General features: G+C 28.8%; 1 protein-coding gene across 2 annotated transcripts in view; it reads right to left on the bottom strand.

The window, feature by feature from the left end:
• LOC122270882 (globin C, coelomic-like) overlaps positions 1-14,182 on the bottom strand; it is a 59,379-nt gene extending 45,197 nt beyond the window's left edge. The window contains exon 1 of one of the 2 annotated variants that reach the window (XM_043050061.3): positions 13,623-14,182. In XM_043050061.3, the coding sequence (XP_042905995.1) occupies positions 13,623-13,822 (200 nt within the window). In that variant the 5' untranslated portion in view covers positions 13,823-14,182. The remainder of the gene's footprint in view (positions 1-13,622) is intronic. The other variant, XM_071184428.2, reaches the window with a different exon arrangement.
• Between the last annotated feature and the right edge of the window lie 5,194 nt (positions 14,183-19,376).

Below are 19,376 nucleotides of genomic sequence, written 5' to 3'. Positions count from 1 at the left end.
ACATGTTAACTTGATTCAATTTAGAGGTACTTTTTGATAGATGGAGGTTGGCATTTTATTTCATTTTATAACCGTCGTTGAACAGCCGACCCAATTTTATGGGTTTACGACTACTAACGTTCAACTCCGTAGCCTTGTCATTTTGAACCAATCCAGAAGACAAGGAAACTCCTGGATCAGTACCCCCAGAGGTATATATTTGTTATGGGAACATGGAGGACTTTGAGACTCGACAGATTTAACGTGCATCAGTCAGCATTTACTACACGGGGAGTCTTCGGCCGGCGAGGATCGAACCCACGACCTCTTGGATATGGGCCCAGCGCCATACCGACCAGGCTATCCCGGCCGCGGAATTGGTGACCCTCGGACGTGATGTGAACATGCCTACTTTGACAGAATTTGATTTGAGCACGCCCACTTCGATGGATGGTCCACATTAAAAAGTTGACTTGCTACTTGTGACAGCGATATTATCCACGCACTGTTTGCTACTCAGTCTCGAACACGCACACACAACGTTACCCTGTATACACTCGACTACTAATCACATCACAGGAGTGACTGTGAACTTAATACAGCCCTCCCGGCTTCTCACAAAACTGAAATGAATCAACTAGTGGCATCCGTTCATCGAATTCTATCGCCGATATAATTCTGGTAGGGGAGTACTGTGTAGTGTGTCTACCACTACAAAAATACAATTCCAATTCACTAGTATCTAAGACATGTTAAATCGATTATATGGTGAGGTGCCTTTTCATAGTAGAAGGTTGGCATTGTCGATACCTATTTACCATCCCCACACTTAATATATGTTTTCAGAATCCGTATCTAAAATAAAGACGAAAAATTATTCACCCGGAGGGGGGGAGGGGGAGATCAGAATTTAATATTTAAACAGGAAAAATAAACATGTTCTTCAATTTTGAGAAATCATGGCTGAGAATCGCAAATATACAAAATATCAAATCTCTTTTGATTGTGAGCTGTCCAAGGAAGATAAAAATGCATAGGAGTAGATTGGTGTGAAGTATACAGCCAAATTGTTAGACGCACTGTAAGTTTCTATGTTAAATCTTAATTGTCAGGTGATACTATACAGCTTTATTGTTCATTATGTGACTGTTTGCACTTCTTTATGTTAGTGTATCGATGGGTTAACATTATAAGGCAATACGCTAAAAATAAATACTACACAGGTGGACAAAATTGAGAGATGGAAGACATTTTCCCAAATATCTCAAAAAATACGGAATATAAATAAATGAAATTTGGTATGGATATAGCTTATTCCATGATAATAAAGCATGCAAAGCAAAAATGAAAATGCCATTCACTGGCAAGGCCTATTGCCAATAAATCCAATGTAGTCTGAACTTATGGATAAAAGATGACATTAAAAGCGAGGCTTGTACAGTGTGTGTTGCCTCTAGTTTGGAGTATGGTCACCTCTGACAGACAGCATGCACAACGAGTATGCATGCTGTTAATAAGGGAGTTAAGGAGGACTTGTGGAAGACCCTCCCATTCTTCCACCAGAGCAATTTTTAACTCCAGAATAGTTCTGAGGGGAGATTGGCGCATCGCAATAGCTCTCCCAAGAGCATCCCAAGCATGTTCAATAGGATTGAGGTCAGGGGATTTGGCTGGCCAATCCATTCGTTGAATATCCTCGCTTTCCAGATACTTATCAACCATGTGAGCCCTATGTGGTCGCGCATTGTCGTCCATAAAAATGAACTCAGGGCCGACAGCGCCCCTGAAAAGACGCACATAGGGCTCTAGGACCTCCTGCCTGCATCTCTGGGCATTCACGGAACCATTGTCAAACACATGGAGTGGTGTGCGGGTATCTTGCATGTGCGAATGAATGTGTGAAAATGCTTTCCATCTCTTAATTTTGTCCACCAGTGTACTATCATTAACGACAAGGATGCTTAATTTCTTTTTTAATGTTAGTGATACAACTATTGATATGATTTTAGTATGTATCATGTTAATTAGAGTTGAAATCTATTACACATATTAAAGTTAACTTAAGATTTTAATGATTAAAATTTTATAGATTACAGTTGATTCCATTACACTTAGTAACACAATAAGGGGGGGGGACTAAGACAACTCACCAGGGCGTCATGTCTATTCGATTCAACCTTCGTACTCCAAGGCAACGCTTCAACTGATCCGCCCCTGAACAGACGCACATAGGGCTCTAGGACCTCCTGCCTGTACCTCTGGGCATTCACGGAACCATTGTCAAGCACATGGAGCGGTGTGCGGGCATCTTGCATGATCCCTGCCCAAACCAAGAGTCCCCCACCAGCATAATGGTCACTTTCGATAATGTTGCTGGGATGGTATCGAGTTCCAGGTTCCCTCCATATCAATAACCATCCAGAAATATCGTCATAGAAATGTGCGTCATAGAAGAATATAGCGTCATAGAAATGTGCGAAAATGCTTTACATCTCTTAATTTTGTCCAACAGGAAGCATATAAAAATTCTCATGAATAATAACCCATTACATGCCTGTTTAAATATAAAAGTATTGCGTATAAACTCGTGCAAAGCATGCCATTATTAAAAAAACTACAGTTCTTCTAATAATTTGGTCTAATTATTATAATGTACTAATATAATACCTGATATAATAAATATTCTATATGTATATAATATATCGTCTAATTTATCCAATCATTTAAATTTATATTATATATGTCGCCCAATTTAACCCATTCATTTACGAACGTAAACAAATGTAAACTGCAAATGCAAAAATATTATATTAGTATATTATGATAATGAGACCAAATTATTAGACGCACTGTAGTATTTCAATAATGACATGTTTTGCACGAGTTTATACGCAATACTTTTATATTTAAACATACATGTGATGGGTTATTATTCATGAGAATTTTTATATACTTCCTATTTGTATTTATTTTTAGCGTATTGCATTACAATGTTAACCTATTAATACACGAACATAAACAAGTGCAAACCGGTTTCAGCCGCGTAAAAACAATAAAGCTGTATAGTATCACCTGATAATTAAGATTTTGCATAGAATCTTAAAGTGCGTCTAATAATTTGAAAACGGTTTTGTCACAACGACAATTTTGTGTTTTGTATTTAATTTCATTTCAAAATATTTGCTTTTTTCTACTTTTGTAGTCATAATTGTGTAATGCTTTTTATCCTATATCTTTATAAGAAGTATACATTACTGTAATCGTAAAATATATAATATTTATAAAATTGTCAGGCAGTATTGGATAACAAACCGAAAATTGCATGAGAGATTTAAATTAGATACAATAGACTATTTCCATATATATCAAAAATTGTATAATTTAAATTAATAATTTATATTTTAATGCATTTTTGATGTCCGTTGCAATAAGAGAGGTTCGGTTCAAACATTTAACCGTTACATAAAACAATGCTTTTTTTTGTGATTAATATTCATTTTTTAAAGCTTCCGTGAATAAGACATTTGAAAAATTAAATCCAGCTGCGGCATTATTTGGTCTCAGAAAAATGTACAGAACAAATTATTCCTTGGTTTTCAAACTTTTTTTCTAAGGGTTAAAATCTCGTTAAATTAATGAATTTGAAGAATTAGGTTCAATTTTATCGCTACGTAAAATTTTACCAGAATTTATTTGAATGGAAAAAGCTTGAATGAAAAACAACGGCACTAATTTCATAACAATTAAAAAAATATAGGTGCTCAACTCAATCTTCAGACATTAATTGGAATTACGCATGGAATAAGTTGCATTCGGGACTTTTATAAAAGCAACGCATATAATTAAATAATATTAAAATTGGGTAACTTTAATTAGAACTTTTGTTTCGAAGTGTGAATCCTACGCAACAAGCGAATGTATTTTTTTATTGTTTATTGAGTTTGTATTTTAATACAATTGTAAATAGGATATTATTAATGGAAAATTTCAAAAGCAAACAATATTCAGAATACTTTTAAAGTTTGAAACCAACAAGACTCTAATAAATTCATTTTGAAGAAAAAAATAAGTAATATCCCTTTAAATTTAAAGAAATATAGTGTTTGAAAGCCTTTAAAATTATAAATGAAAATATCTAAAATATTTTAACTATTCTTAAGGAAGGAAAAAAAACGAAGGAACATCTTCAAGCGCATCAGTTTACAACTTTTATATTGATTGTTATTTTTCCCTCGAAGTCATTTTCCTTTAACTCATCATCTTTGGAAAGATTTATAAAATAATTCTGTTCTTCAATATTTTTTTCATCACAAGTCAATGTTTTATTTCTTTCTTTATTAAAAGAGACTATATTTTATATGCACAATTTCTAACTTAGATTTTTTAAAAAAAATCAGGAAATCTCTGTATCAAAAGATTATAGCCTCGCATGTCATGATTCTTATTTTTTTATTGTTTCAATTCCCAAAGGTATTAATGCGCAGTTATAAAAATTACGTAGTGTTCAGGAAATAGTTATTGCACAATTTTTTTTATAATATATTGAATCTTCATGAAATAAGCAAAAATAAACAAAGTAAGCTCCAAATGTGGAAAAAATGTTTTATGAACTGAATTTTAAATTATTGTTATTAAAAAAATAAAAATGATGCATATAAAAATTATGTAAAAAGTTATATTAATAAAAATTTCCTCTGTATACAAATTTCGTAAGCAATACTGTAAACGTTTGTTATAGATATGAAATCTCCATCATAAAATTTAGTGATTTTGTACATTTTCAACTAATTATAATTGAGTAAAAAAAATAGAAGAACGAAAACAAAATCAAGAAACACATAAATAATTTCCTTTAAATGAACTGCTTTTTAAGAGAACGCATTATAATAATTTTAAATTATCTGTTTTATGTTGATCTAAATTTTAGAACTGATAAACAAAAAATAATCAAAATCTCATCAAAACTGGCATATTTAGTGCACTTTTATGCATTCATAAAAATCAAAGAATATTTCGTATTTTTAAAAGTTTTATATAAAATCTATAACAAACATGAATAGTCCATTAATTTTCTTAAACCATTCCTCTATCTAAAGCGATCAAAATTCTAGGTTTTCACATCAAATTCACCAGGATTCTAAATTTAATAATTCAAAATGGAATATTTTTAAATATTAAATTTCAAACTAATTTATATTATATATTGAAAATAACATACTATATAAATAGGTGGTATGAAGAAAATGTATGCGATAAATTTATTTCAACAAAACATTGTTCGGCAGATTTAACTTAAAAGCTAGTTTCCCATTTTTATTTTGAAACGAAGTTTCATAATGTATAAGAGTAATACGCGAAAATTATGGAACATTTTCTAACCAAAAAAGTTGTTGTCTTTTTTTTCTTTCTATAGCCAGCACTTTTCCAAAGTGAAGCAAAAACTAATCACGTGAATAGAAAGTAATTTAGTTAAAAAGTTGGAACGCAATATATATTTAAATTTTTGTTTCCTTTCGGAAACTTTAAATGATAGAAAAGTATGTTTAGAATAAATTAATATTTATGAAAGGGAAGCATAGTTAAATAGAATACATGTTTTTTTTTCTATGTGCATAGTATATAATTGCGCCTTCAAAAGTTTACTAAATCAGAACTATGTACAGAAGTTTTAATTGAAAGGAAACTTTATTTTACAGTACCAGTAATATGTATATATATATATATATATATATATATATATATATATATATATATATATATATATATATATATAAAATTAATAAATATAATTAAAAAGGACAAAAACAACTCCGTTTTGCCGATATAATCGTGTGAGCTGATGAAAAGATTATCTCTTTTATTTATTAATTCTTTTCCTTTATTCCGAAATTTTTTTGTAGTAATTTATGTAATAATTTAGGAACTGTTTTGTAGCAATTTATATAATAATTTAGGAACTGTTAAATAATTTGTAATACGCTAAGGAGTATTGTAGTCCCAGCAAGAATTAAGACAAATTATTTTGTCATTAAGCGTCTTTGCTGTGACAGAAGGTTGAAAGATAAGTTCCAACACTTTTTTAAGGAAATGACGGGGAAATAGTGAGACGTGGAGATACAAAAACAGTCACAGGGCTTAAGAAATATAATATATATATATATATATATATATATATATATATATATATATATATATATATATATATATATATATATATATATATATATATATATATATATATATATATATATATATATATATATATATATATATATATATATATATATATATATATATATATATATATATATATATATATATATATATATATATATATATATATATATATATATATATATGCGATGCGGCTAAAGTTGTAGTTATTTAGAAAACTCGACAAATGTTTTAGCTTTGAAATAAAGTAAATATTATAGAATTCTGAAAAAAAAATAGAATTCCTAACATTTGGGATCAGTCCAAGATTAGAAATCAGAGGGAAAAAGATAGGTTCCAATGATATCCAATAGTTAGTTTTAATTGCAATAGCTGTGTTCATGTGTAGTTTTTAAATTCCATGTTATACTCATATATAGCAATCTTAACAGAAGATGTAAGGACATATACTCATAGATATCAATTTCACCAAAGGAAAAATAGAAATATTACCAATTAGAAAACAGAAAAAAAAAATCCGATTATGAAATTCTTTGATCATGTCCTGAAAATGCGTTTTAATTGTAAAGAAACTTTCTAAAGCATTTCGAATATTCAATTGGATTCAATAGATGAAACGTTTGAAACATTTATCTAAAGATTCCAATTAAAATTCGTTTTCCAAAATAAAATAATATGTATTCCCCTTGCAAACATTCCAGTTTAGTTCGAATGAAATAGCATTCTATTCTATTTCTGTCCTATTTCAGCTTGAAATTAAATATTTGAAATAAATAAATAAAATGCAAAACTACTCTTGATTATTTTATAAATAATCATTCGTTGAAACTTCTTACGCATCTGCAGAAAAAAGATAAAATGGAAGATCATTTTCGTATAAAATGATCTTACTGCAAATAGAAATTTTTATTTGAAAGTTAAGAATGCAAACGACAACTTAGTCAAACTAGTATTTATAAGTGTAACTTACAAACAGTGATTTCGATATTAAACATGGTTAATGATGTTGCGAGCTACACAAACAATTTTAACTTTTCCTCATAGTGGGTAATAGAAAGGAGAAGCACTTTTGCAGGGTGCGTGAGATAGCTTTCTGAAATTAATTTTGTAATTACAAATTTATTACACAATTTAAGGTGGACATGTCGTTAGCGGAAAATACGTATCAGAAAGTCTGCAGCATAAATTATTATACAAAATTTAATTTTAAAGAAAACTTCCAGATTTTTTCTTTATATTTCTCTTTAGGTTCTTTTTAATGCATTCATATAGTAACAGATAAAATTTATTTATAGGTTATTGTTTAATAATAAATTATTTTTTGTAGTAAATATTCATTAACATTTTTGAGAATATGTCATCGGGTTGTTTGACGAAGGGTTATTTGATGTTACACATAAATCTGCAAAAAATAATGGGTAGAATTCCGATTTGATGTTAATTTATTCGTTGATATTATTATATTTAACCGATATTTTAATATCTGCTGATGTTAGTTTAGAAGAAACATCAGTGTTCGGAGTACCTGTTAAATGCATGCATGGCAGTGGAACTTAAAAAAATATTGATGTAGGGCATACCGGGCAAATGTATTCCGACCAGTGACGCTTAAGTAAACCTAGTATGTGTTTCAAACATTTACCAAAGTGACTATGTGATTGTCAACATTCTCCGGTGGAAGTCAACAACCTGCAATTTGGGGTCATTCACAGTAACATAGTTAAAGTTGAAATCAAAGTACTTCCTCGCAGCCAAAGCCGTTGACAACAGCTAGTTTTGATTTAAATTTTTTGATCTTATATTAAAGTGCTATTTAAAAAACACCCGAAAATATTTTTAAGTCGTTTAGTATTCGACAACTTTTGAATTTCTACGGTAAATAAATATATTTTATCATAAGTCAAAATTTATATGAAGGCTTTAGAGTTTTTTTTTTTGGGGGGGGGGGATTATTATATGAATAAAAAACATGAAAATTGTGGTTATCAGAATTTTTAAATTCTATTATCGTTTTAATATCATATTTATCATTCATAGCACTTAGCCTGAGAAAGCCAGGCATTGTACATAGTGCTGGCATTTCCCACTTTGCCTCTAAAGCATATACAGAACATAGCCAAACTATTAGACGCACTATAAGATTGTATGTAATATCTTAATTATAGGGTGATACTTTACAGCTTTGTTGTTCTTTGCACTTTCTTACATTCGTGTATCAATTGGTTATTATTGTAATGCAATACGCTGAAAATAAATACAAATAGGAAGTATATAAAAATTCTCTTGAATAATAACCCATCACATGTATGTTTAAATATAAAAGTATTGCCTATAAACTCGTGCAAAACATGTCATTATTAAAAAACCACAGTGCGTCTAATAATTGGGTCTAATTATCATAATATACTAATATAATACCTAATATAATAAATATTCTATATTTATAAAATATATCGTCTAATTTATCCTGACGTCGAATTTATGTTGTATACCGTCTTACTTAGCCAAGTGATACACAAACATAAACAAGTGCAAACCGGTTTCAGTCATTTAAAAAACAGTAAAGCTGTATAGTATCACCTGATAATTAAGATTTTACACAGAATCTTATAGTGCGTCTAATAATTTGGCTATGTACTGTATACATTTGAATTATAACGACGAACTGAAATGTCAAAAATTATTTCCTTTGCTTAGTATGTTTAAAACATAAAATATTTCAAAGAAAGAGAAAAATAGTTTACCTTCATTTTCAAACCCAAACTTACAGTAGAAATGATCATTCACTTGTACGTCATTAACAGCAGAAATGTAACGAGGAAAAATTTATAATTAGAACAGAAAAAAAAGAACGAATTTTAACGCTTGAGACGACGTTTCATTAGTGCTAAATGCTCTAGTGCAAATCTTTAATCATTTTTCCAAATTTTTTTTCTTCTACTAATGTTTAACGTTATTGGTATTTCTCTGTTTTACGTTTGACGTTAGATGAAGTCATTAATTTTATCTTGAACTCAGAAGTCGACTTTGACCTTTAAAGACAAACAGGACTTTGTGAAAACCAGGTAATTTTTTTTCGTCAAATTTTACGAATTTTGTATATTAACGTACATAAGTGGGATGAACAAAATATGGACACCATTACCAGAATTTATCAATGTAAATGCAAAATGAGTAAGAAAGCAATTGGATGTTTCACGTTTGCGTTAACGCGAAGTTAAAACCTAAATAATGTAAAATTATCGAAAATAATATGTTACTAGAATCCTCAAATTATGTTAAATTTAGACATACATATTATTGAGCCGCAATGGTTCAGGGGATAGAGCGTTAACTTTCCAGTGAAGTAAACCGGGTTCGATTCCCGGTGATGGCTGGTTGATACGAATTCCGCATCCGGCTTGCTCCGACCACAGTAATGACGTAAAATATACCCAATGGTAGACGATTCATGGGTTAAAATCCCCTTGCCTCCAAGCTAACCGTGGGAGGTTTTTATGGTTGTTCTCTAACTGTAACGCAAATGCGGGTTAGTTCAATAAAAAAGCCCTCCACGAAGGCATATTTCCCCCAATACTTGATCCAGGAGTTTCTTTGTCTTCTGGATTGGGTTTAAAATTACTAGACTGCGAAGTTGAACATTAGCAGTCACAAAACCAAAATATTGTTCAACGACGGTTATAAACTTGCAAAAGAAATATAAATTAAATATTATTAGGATTTAAATAATATTTATTTTTGCTCGAAAATCCAGCAAACACCCCTAAACACAAAAAAGCATATTTTCTACGTGTAGTAGTCACCAAACTTATGAGCGATAGCATTGTTTTAGTATCGCAGAAATATAATTTGATAACTTATGATTAGTTATTGTTCGATTCTTCCGAAATATAGCGTAGCCATGAGCATTTTTTTGCATCATGTGATCTGAAATGTTCATCGACTGAAATGATGCAATATGATGTCTTATAGTGGTTATCTTAAGAAAAGATTGCTCAGAAATCTCCTTTATGAAACTGAAGACAACAAAAGTTCAAGCAATAAAACGATAAGAGGCAGCATGAAACAGTAACGCAAATGGAAGAAAATATACGAATATATTTATATATTAATATATTTTAGGTTTCAAATTATACCTTCATAAAAATTACTTTTAAATTAATAAACTAATAGTTATATTTTTTAAAATTCGCCGTTATGAATTAAAGCGTGAATGTCAAATTACAAACACAAACATATGTATTTAATTTTTTTTTTACTATTAGGTAAGGTAGGATTTAAATTCTTACTACTATTAGGTTACTAGTAAGTTAGGTAGGATTTAAATTTTTATTATTAGGTTACTACTAGGTTAGGTAGGATTTAAATTTTGACTATTATTTTCTTACTATTAGGTTACTACTGACTTCTGATTACTATTAGGTTAGGTGGGATTAAAATTTTTACTATTTGGTTCTTACTATTTGGTTACTATTTAGTTTGGTAGAATTTAAATATATACTATTAGGTTATATAGGATTTAAATTCTTATTATTAGTTTAGGTAGGATTTAAATTGTTACTATTACTTTCTTGCTATTAGGTTAGGTAGGATTTAAATTTTTACTATTAGGTTACTATTTGGTTCGGTAGGATTTAAGTTTTTACTCTTAGGTTAATATTAGGTTAGATAGGATTTAAATTCTTACTTTTATATTACTATTATGTTAGGTAGGATTGAAATTTTTACTATTAGTTTCTTAATGAGTTTATTTTCAAGGACTTTTTCAATTTCAAAACTTACGAATTTTAATACTTTCAAGATACATTTAAATTTTTGAGCATACACATTATACGAATAATATAAAATAATTCTCCTTTTCTTTACACCAAGGCTTGATGTAAAGTCACTTTTTATTTTTAATATTACGTCGAAATAGTATGCCTGAATATGTATATTTCGTAATTAACAAGAAAAGATTTATCCTTTTTAATGTGCATTTTTAACATGTATTATTTATCAGAATAAAGCACTTTAAGAGTTTGATTGTGATATGTTTAAATTAATTATTGAACAGAATAAAGTCAAGTATATTTTCGTCTTTTTTTCCATAATAAATAAGGAAATATATGTAGATTTTTTTCCAGCACAAAAAAGTAGAATAACCGAACACGTATTTTTGGATCACCTTAGTTAGAAATCAGCATAATTTAAGTTTTCAGAGGCATAATGAAATTAGGAATTTCTTATTTTGTTGTATATAATTTGGCTCATATATTCTCCCGTATTTAGGTAAAAATCATGATCTAACAATTTTATGACACCAAAATAATATCTAAAAAGCACGCGTTTATAAGATCCAGCAAAATAAATTCCCCTCAAATATTACAAGAAATGAAATAAAAACAACGTAAAGATAGAAATTAATTTAAGCATCAAAATCTATAAAATCTTACCCTCTCACTATCTTTCTCTTATTTTGAATTTTCTAATTTCATGCGAAAAATATAGGAAGTTCCGCATGGACTTTTTTTAATAGACATTTTTGCATCCTTATCAGAAATTAAGTTTAAAAAAAACTATACTCATAGGCGGTCTCAAATTGACATTTAACCGAGAATTACAGTACGAATTCGATCATTTTTCATAATTAATAAATATCAAAACTAGTTTCATTAGGGATTGACCCTTGAGGGTGTTACTAATGGAAAGTTATTTCCTTATAGAATAGATAGATTATTTATAGAATAGAATTAATTGAATTGTAACTCCTATGTTTTTCCACCCGTTATCGTGTATTAAATTTCTCTTACTGTAATTTAATTTGTCAGATTTCCAGAGTTTTGTCCCCATCGGTTAACTATTATTTGCCGAACCTTATAACGTGCAAACTTTTTAAATTTGATTTCTGATAAAGATTCTAAAAAATACCTATCAAGAGTGGTCTTTACGGAATACTATGCATAACCTTTTTCATGTTTTAATTATATCTAATTCTAACATACTATTTTTAGGGAATTATTTCAAGGATTTTATTTTATCTTCCAAATATTTAATTCTGTGTTTCGATTTTACCTGTAACAATTACTATTTCAACAATGTTAAACAATTACTATTTCTATTACATTACTATTAAAAATTACTCTATAATATAAATAAATTCTTTTTTAAAAGTATCTTAAAAAAAGTCCTTACAAATTATGTTAAAATAAAAATCTAATATACAGAGTGTTACGTAAAAACCGCCTTTAACATGTATTTTTAGAATCCTCCTACTAATACAGGATGCGGATGTAATGAGCAACAAGAGATGTATGATTGTAAGAGTAAAAACAGCTAGGAGTTGAAAAACAATTAATAGAAATACATTCAATCTTTAACCTCCAATTAAACCTACTTTGAAATTTACATTACAATCGGCTTCCATTTCCGCAATTCATCAGGATTTGATTGCTTTTCGCTTAAATACTAATCAGCGACCCCCATATGTTTTTTTTTCCTATCTCATTTTTGAAAATGATTATAAAAATGCATATTTAACACGGCCTTGACAAACCATTCTGTATAAATGTTGATAAAAGGAATTCTATCGAATATTTAAGTAACTCTGACAAAACATTAATATTTGCCTTAATAAACTGAACATCCAAATTAGTTATTTAGTTACTAGTTATTTAAAAACTTTTTTACTTTTAATTTTAGCAAACGAGCTTTTGAAGAAATGAAAATTTTTAATATTTTTTTCTTTATTCTTAAGTTTTAAAATTAATTTTTGTAATATTGATTTACTTAGTTGTGGATATTTAGATTTCTGTTGATAGAAAAAATTTCACTGAAAAAATATAGTACTTTGCGTTATAGTGTTCAAAATTAAACAAATATTACCCGATAGTAGAACTACTAGAAGTGTCGAAGCTTATTTGTGACAGAAATACTATAAAATATATGCAATTTTGAAATCAATAATTTTACGTTTTACATTGGATTAAAACCTTTCAAAATATAACTGAAAGATTGGATTTCACGCATTTTGTAAAATATATAAATTAAGGATTGTAAATACTTATTAAGTAAAATATTTATATTTTTTAGCATTTATTTATTATAAATATTTCATAATATATATCGTATAACATACAAGTATTATAAAAATACCTATAATTGATGTGTTTTTTATACTATATATCTTATAACATGTATTTTATAATATGTATCTTATATGTATTTTATTATATATATCTTATGATATGTATTTTATAATATATATTTAAAACATTTAATACTTATGATGTGACTTTCAAAGTTCTCATTTTTAAAATAAGCACTTCATTTAAATTATCTAAAACGTTCAATAAATTTTGAAATTTAAATTTTAAGGATAGGTTTTTCTATCCTTTATATAGTTTTTTTTCAAATCTAACCAATTGATAGGATTTTATTAATTTGTAAAGTTGTAAGAAATTTTCATAATAATCTCAAATCGAACTTACTTCATAAATGTAATCACCCCAACATTCGATATGTTGTCAACTAAATGTTTCCAAGTTTCGTGAATGAGTTGCTTTTGACTTGCAGTGAGTTCTTTCGAATCGCTTTCATCCAATACGATTACTTCCGCAATATTGTCCTTTTCACCATTCTCATTCATTTCTGTGCAAATATTTGCGTTTTTGGAATGCTGGCAACCCATAATGGCAGGCAGAAAAAATATTACTTTTCTCAAAAATTTTTATTTTTTATCAAACTATATAAAACCCTCGAAAAAAGATGAAATTTTCCTCTCATTTTAATGAAATTGTCCATTTGTAGCCGCGCATTATTTCGAACATAATTTAAATGTTGAAGTTTCGAAGATATTCAGAAATAGATTGTTTATTTAGCAAAGTTAATGTGCCCACGAGAATTTATGCTTCTGCCATAAGAACGAAAATATTCTGCCCAGCTCTATTACCTAAAAATGATCTCTCTGTGTGTTAGTCACATGACACTTCCAAAGAAGGGATAAGTTTTGAGAACCAACCACCTAAGCTTCTTACGTAGATAGGAATGCAACAGCCTTTCCAGATATGGAACGAGTTTTAGGTAGATGGCGCTGTGCGAGTCAAGGTGATTGTATGGAAAAGTTGGAAAGTTTCGATCGCATAGTACAAGGTACATGAAGCGGAAGAAGCGTTAGACTAAATTTATTCGAGTGTGCTCAGATTTCACATTTTCGTAACGCTGAAGCTATTAAATATGTTATCGTGATTTCTTTCAATCGCCTCTCAGTGTTTCGTTTTTTTCTTTCTTAGAGGTAGATATAAACTTCTAAAATGATTAAAAATCCTTATTTTATATTGTTCTAATATTTGGTTCAAGTTCTTTCAATTTCAAATTTATTTCCGATTAGTTTTATATCGTTTAGTAAGCAGATTAATTTAGATCGCTTAACATTCAATCAGATGTTTGAAAAATATACGTGGGAATTCTAAAATTTGTAAAAAATTAACACAAATAAATTAAAAATGAGAAGAAAAGAGTAAAAAAATGCTTCATAACTAACATTATTGTTAAAAATTCTGAAAAAAATAAACTTGTCAACTTTACATTTATACATTTTACAAGATAAATACTCAAAAAATCACATTTTCTTTCGATTTTAGCGGGGGAAATACTCCGTATTATCATTTGAAAATATATTGAAGAAATTTTCATCATTACATGTATGAGAATATGAATCTTGTAAAAGGCATTAGACTTAGGCGAAAAACATTTATCCCACACAACTCCTTTAACTTGATATGAATCTTAATAACACGAGTTGCGGGGCAGACAAAATATTTTCATATTGACTGATTAAACAGCAAAAAATTTTGAAAAAAAAATAACTGAAGCAAAAATACCAATGACAACCGAATGACATGTCCTCAAAATGAACTTTGTCATCAGTGAGGAAAAAATGAAATTCCTCCCCTGGCTTAGCACCGATGTCGGCAACATTCAACCCTACGTCAAAAGTCTACGCCACTTCACATCTTTATTTTTTAACGTCAGAGTGAACTGGCGTCACCCCCTACTTCAGTTTCTAGCAGAAATGGGTTGTCCTCACTTGTCTAATTCGGGAAAAACGACAGTCTTGTTTTAAGGAAGAATGTCACCTCAAAGGTCAAAATGAATTAGTTTTTAAGCCAAATATTTATTTCCTTCTAAACGATAGAAGTTTTGTATTTTATGATAGCATCAAGCGTTAAAATTATTATATATCACCAGGATAACAATGCTGGAGCGAATAGGTTAACTCGCATATTAATTAGTTAATTTGCGAATCGCAAATAGCTTTTGAAAACTAATTGTAGCATCGAAATTAATAAAAACGCAAGCAATCTCACTCATACTTTTAATTAAGAGTCAGAAAAAATATATAAGGGGCACCGGTGTTTCATCCGCGTAGTAAAATTTCTCATTAAACCAACTAATTCATTACATTCATTTCATTAAACAACTTTCAATTTAAAAAAAAATGAAAATTGATTTAAATTCAGCACTTAAATAATCAAGTGCTTTATTTGGATTTAAAATAGCTTTCACGAGTTTTTAAGAGATAGCATTTCCAACAATTTAATTAAGCAACAATTTAATTCTGGCGCGAATGCAAACTATTAAGTAGAATTTCCACAAAACAATACAGCTGTTTCTACCAGTAAATGAAGGCAATTGGTGTGTATTGGATTGGTTGTAAAACTATTAGACAAACCCAAGACACATTCAAATAAGTTATTACAGAAAACTTAAAAAAATGAAGAAAATTGCGATTGCCGCAAGGTGATCACAGGTTACCCATTGTCAAATTTTTTTGGAGAAGAAACTTTATAGTGTTTTCATCTTGGACATCTTTGACTGTTAATCTTGAACTGCTCGATATATAATTTTGCAGACATATATGAATGCAGCTCAGACACATTCTGCGTAAATTCTTTTGATGACTGAATAGACATTGAACAAACAATCGAGGTCAATATTAACATTTTCGGATGGGTACAATGGTGTTTGAAGGAGATTGCAAGCTGCATCATACATCCGTTTCGGATTCACAAGTTCATATAAAAAATATGATGATGATATTCATATGTTAAATATGATATGTGAGTTAAGGAATTTCATTTGTGGTAAATAACTTTTGCAAAATACTAATGTAAAAGCAATATTGTAAAATTGAAAAAATGTCCCAATTGTTAAATCTTTTTTTTTTAAACATTGATGCTAAAATTCAAATCTTTTAGGTCAAATAAAACTCGTTCTCATGTTGGCGACAAATTAAAAAAAAGCAGTCAGCACAATGTTCGTGTAGCCTATAAATACCTTAAAAGTTATCATACTTCTTCATCATTGGTTGCAATATATATATATATATATATATATATATTTGTATATATATTTATATAATTTATATATATATATATATATATATATATATATTTGTATATATATTTATATAATTTATATATATATATATATATATATATATATATATATATATATTTGTATATATATTTATATAATTTATATATATATATATATACATATATTTGTATATATATTTATATAATTTATATATATATATATATATATATATATATATATATATATATATATATATATATATATATATATATATATATTTGTATATATATTTATATAATTTATATATATATATATATATATACATATATTTGTATATATATTTATATAATTTATATATATATATATATATATATATATATATATATATATATATATTTGTATATATATTTATATAATTTATATATATATATATATATATGTTCCTTTGATGGTTAGATAATCCTAGGGGATCTTGCTAATTCAAATAAATATGCATCTTATTAATTTATATCAAGTTTATTTAACAGCTTAAGTTGAATTTTTATATAGATAACAATGATTGTTACTCATAGCAAGAATGTTGGTATTTGGTACTGATTTTTCTAGTAGTTTTAACTTTAACATTCAAATATAAAACTCCTTGCCTTTTATTACATAAGGCAGAATAGAAGTGTTAAATTGATTGTTCTAAATAAATTTAATAGGCTCACTTATGTAATAATGAATTAGTTTTAAAACTAATTAACTAGTTTTAAAATTAATTAATTAATTAATCTTTAAATGTGCTCTGGAGGTATTTCCGAACGATCTGATGGAACGAAGCTTAGTATAATTAAATTTCTCCTTAGACAATTTTTATACGAAGGCACGCTCTTCAATCCCATTGATAGCATAAGCATATGACTTCAGAATTTTTGAAGATTTTAAAGCGATTATGCAGTTTAAGACTTTGCGGATTCTTAAATCTTTCAGAATTAGTTAACGCTCTATATTTGTTAAAACGCGCTAATTTTTCTTCTTCTAAATAGCAGGATTTTGAAACTGCATATTATTTTGATTAAAATTAGTTTGAAATTCGCAATTAGGATTGACTCAGAATCATTTTTCAGGAAAATTTTATCTTATAACACACGTTTTTATTCAGAAAAAATTTTTGCACAAAAAAAATATATATACACAATGAAAAAAATCAAGTGAAAAGTGAAAAAATCGAGTGAAATTTCTTTGCAAAATTTTGAAAAATTACTTAATCTAATATTCATTTTTATTGTTGTTGTTTGTTTGTTTTTTAATTATTCCTGGTTTATGAATGCCTTCAACTTAAATATATATGCATAAAAGCTGTATATTGAAAAATAATAATCTTTATAATTTTCATTACAGAAACAATCTAATATATAATTTTTTTTTAATTTAGGGTCTTAACTGAATAAAATGGCCCTGATAGCACACTGTACTCACGTTCGTCAGAATGTAATTTCGAAACCTGCCGGTCGAATACTCCTCGTTTAGTTAAAGGTGACGTTAAATCTGTCGAGTCACAAAGTTCTACATGTTCCCATAACAAATTATACCTCTGGGGATATTGAATAGGAACTTGACTGTTATCTGGTTAAGGTAAAAATTACTATCTGTGGATGAATGAATAGATGTAAGAATGTTTCCGTCCTATAAACGGGTGTCACGTATGGGTGTGGCAGAAGTCGAATTCTTGGCCATAGATGGCGCCATTGGAAAACAAAAGCAATCGCAATCCTTTGCCGTAATGGCCAATGTCAGCAACAACTGAAAAAGAAGACATTGGACCTTTGAAATTTTTTTTTTTTTTGATCCTTAGAACTACATGTCTAGTGTGTTCGATCTGTATATACAGCCTAACTGATATACATAAATTCTAATAACTGATTATACATTACTGGTAAAACTGATATACCTAACTGATCAAAGGAAAAATGATGAATATATTAAAGAAGGCATAATGAAATAATAATAAAAAAATAAAAAAATAAAATAAAATGGTGGAGTGGTGGTTCGAATTTCGAAGCTGTCTAACTCTCTTTAATATTAAGTTATAATTTTCAAACTGTGACCCTAAGTAGGGGTCAATGGTCCAAACATGTTCGCTGGAGAAAATTTTTATAGGTTAATTAGGGGGTGCAGGGGGCCCCTCAAAGGTCAATGGCATAGCTGACCGTAAGAGGGCTTTTGATGCGAAATCGTGACTGGCTTCTAGTGTTCGAGTGGTCTGGTGGTCAAGACACCGGACTACTAACTGACGGCTGGGGCGAGGGTGCGCATGTTAGAAACCCAGCTTTATCAACTTTTCAAAAAAATTTCTTTTCTTTTTCTTTCGCCTATTTTGCATTACATTAATTTTTCAATGCGTCTTTCTATATTTTAGAGGATCCTACATATAGGATATAGTTTTTTTAAATTGATAAAATTTCGAATAATGTGTAAAAACTGGAAAAATCCAGGAAAATTGGCTTATTTCCATATTTTAAATTATTTTTACAATATATTCGACAGTTTCTCATGCCTAAGGTGTTCTATGAGTAAAATTGTGCATCTTTCTTAGTTAAAGAACGCATAATGGAATATTAATAGAAATATAATAAATAAAATAAAATGTCGGGGTGGGTTTCGAATGTCGAAGCCGTCTAACTCCCTTTAATATTAAGCTATAATTTTCAAACTCGGTCCCTAAATAGTGGTCTAGGGTCCAAACATATCTGCTGCTGGAAATTTTTATAGGTGAATTAGGGGGAGCAGGGGGGTCCTCAAAGTTCTATTGCATAGCTGAGAGTGAGAGGAGTTTTGAAGAGAAATTGTGGCAGGCTTTTCGTGATTTAGCGGTATGGTGG

Source organism: Parasteatoda tepidariorum, chromosome 10, assembly GCF_982258835.1.
Source record: "Parasteatoda tepidariorum strain Cologne lab strain chromosome 10, Ptep-v5.0, whole genome shotgun sequence".
NCBI lineage: Eukaryota > Metazoa > Arthropoda > Arachnida > Araneae > Theridiidae > Parasteatoda > Parasteatoda tepidariorum.
The sequence above is the reverse complement of the archived record's forward strand: the minus strand, read 5'-3'. Positions and strand labels throughout refer to the sequence as shown.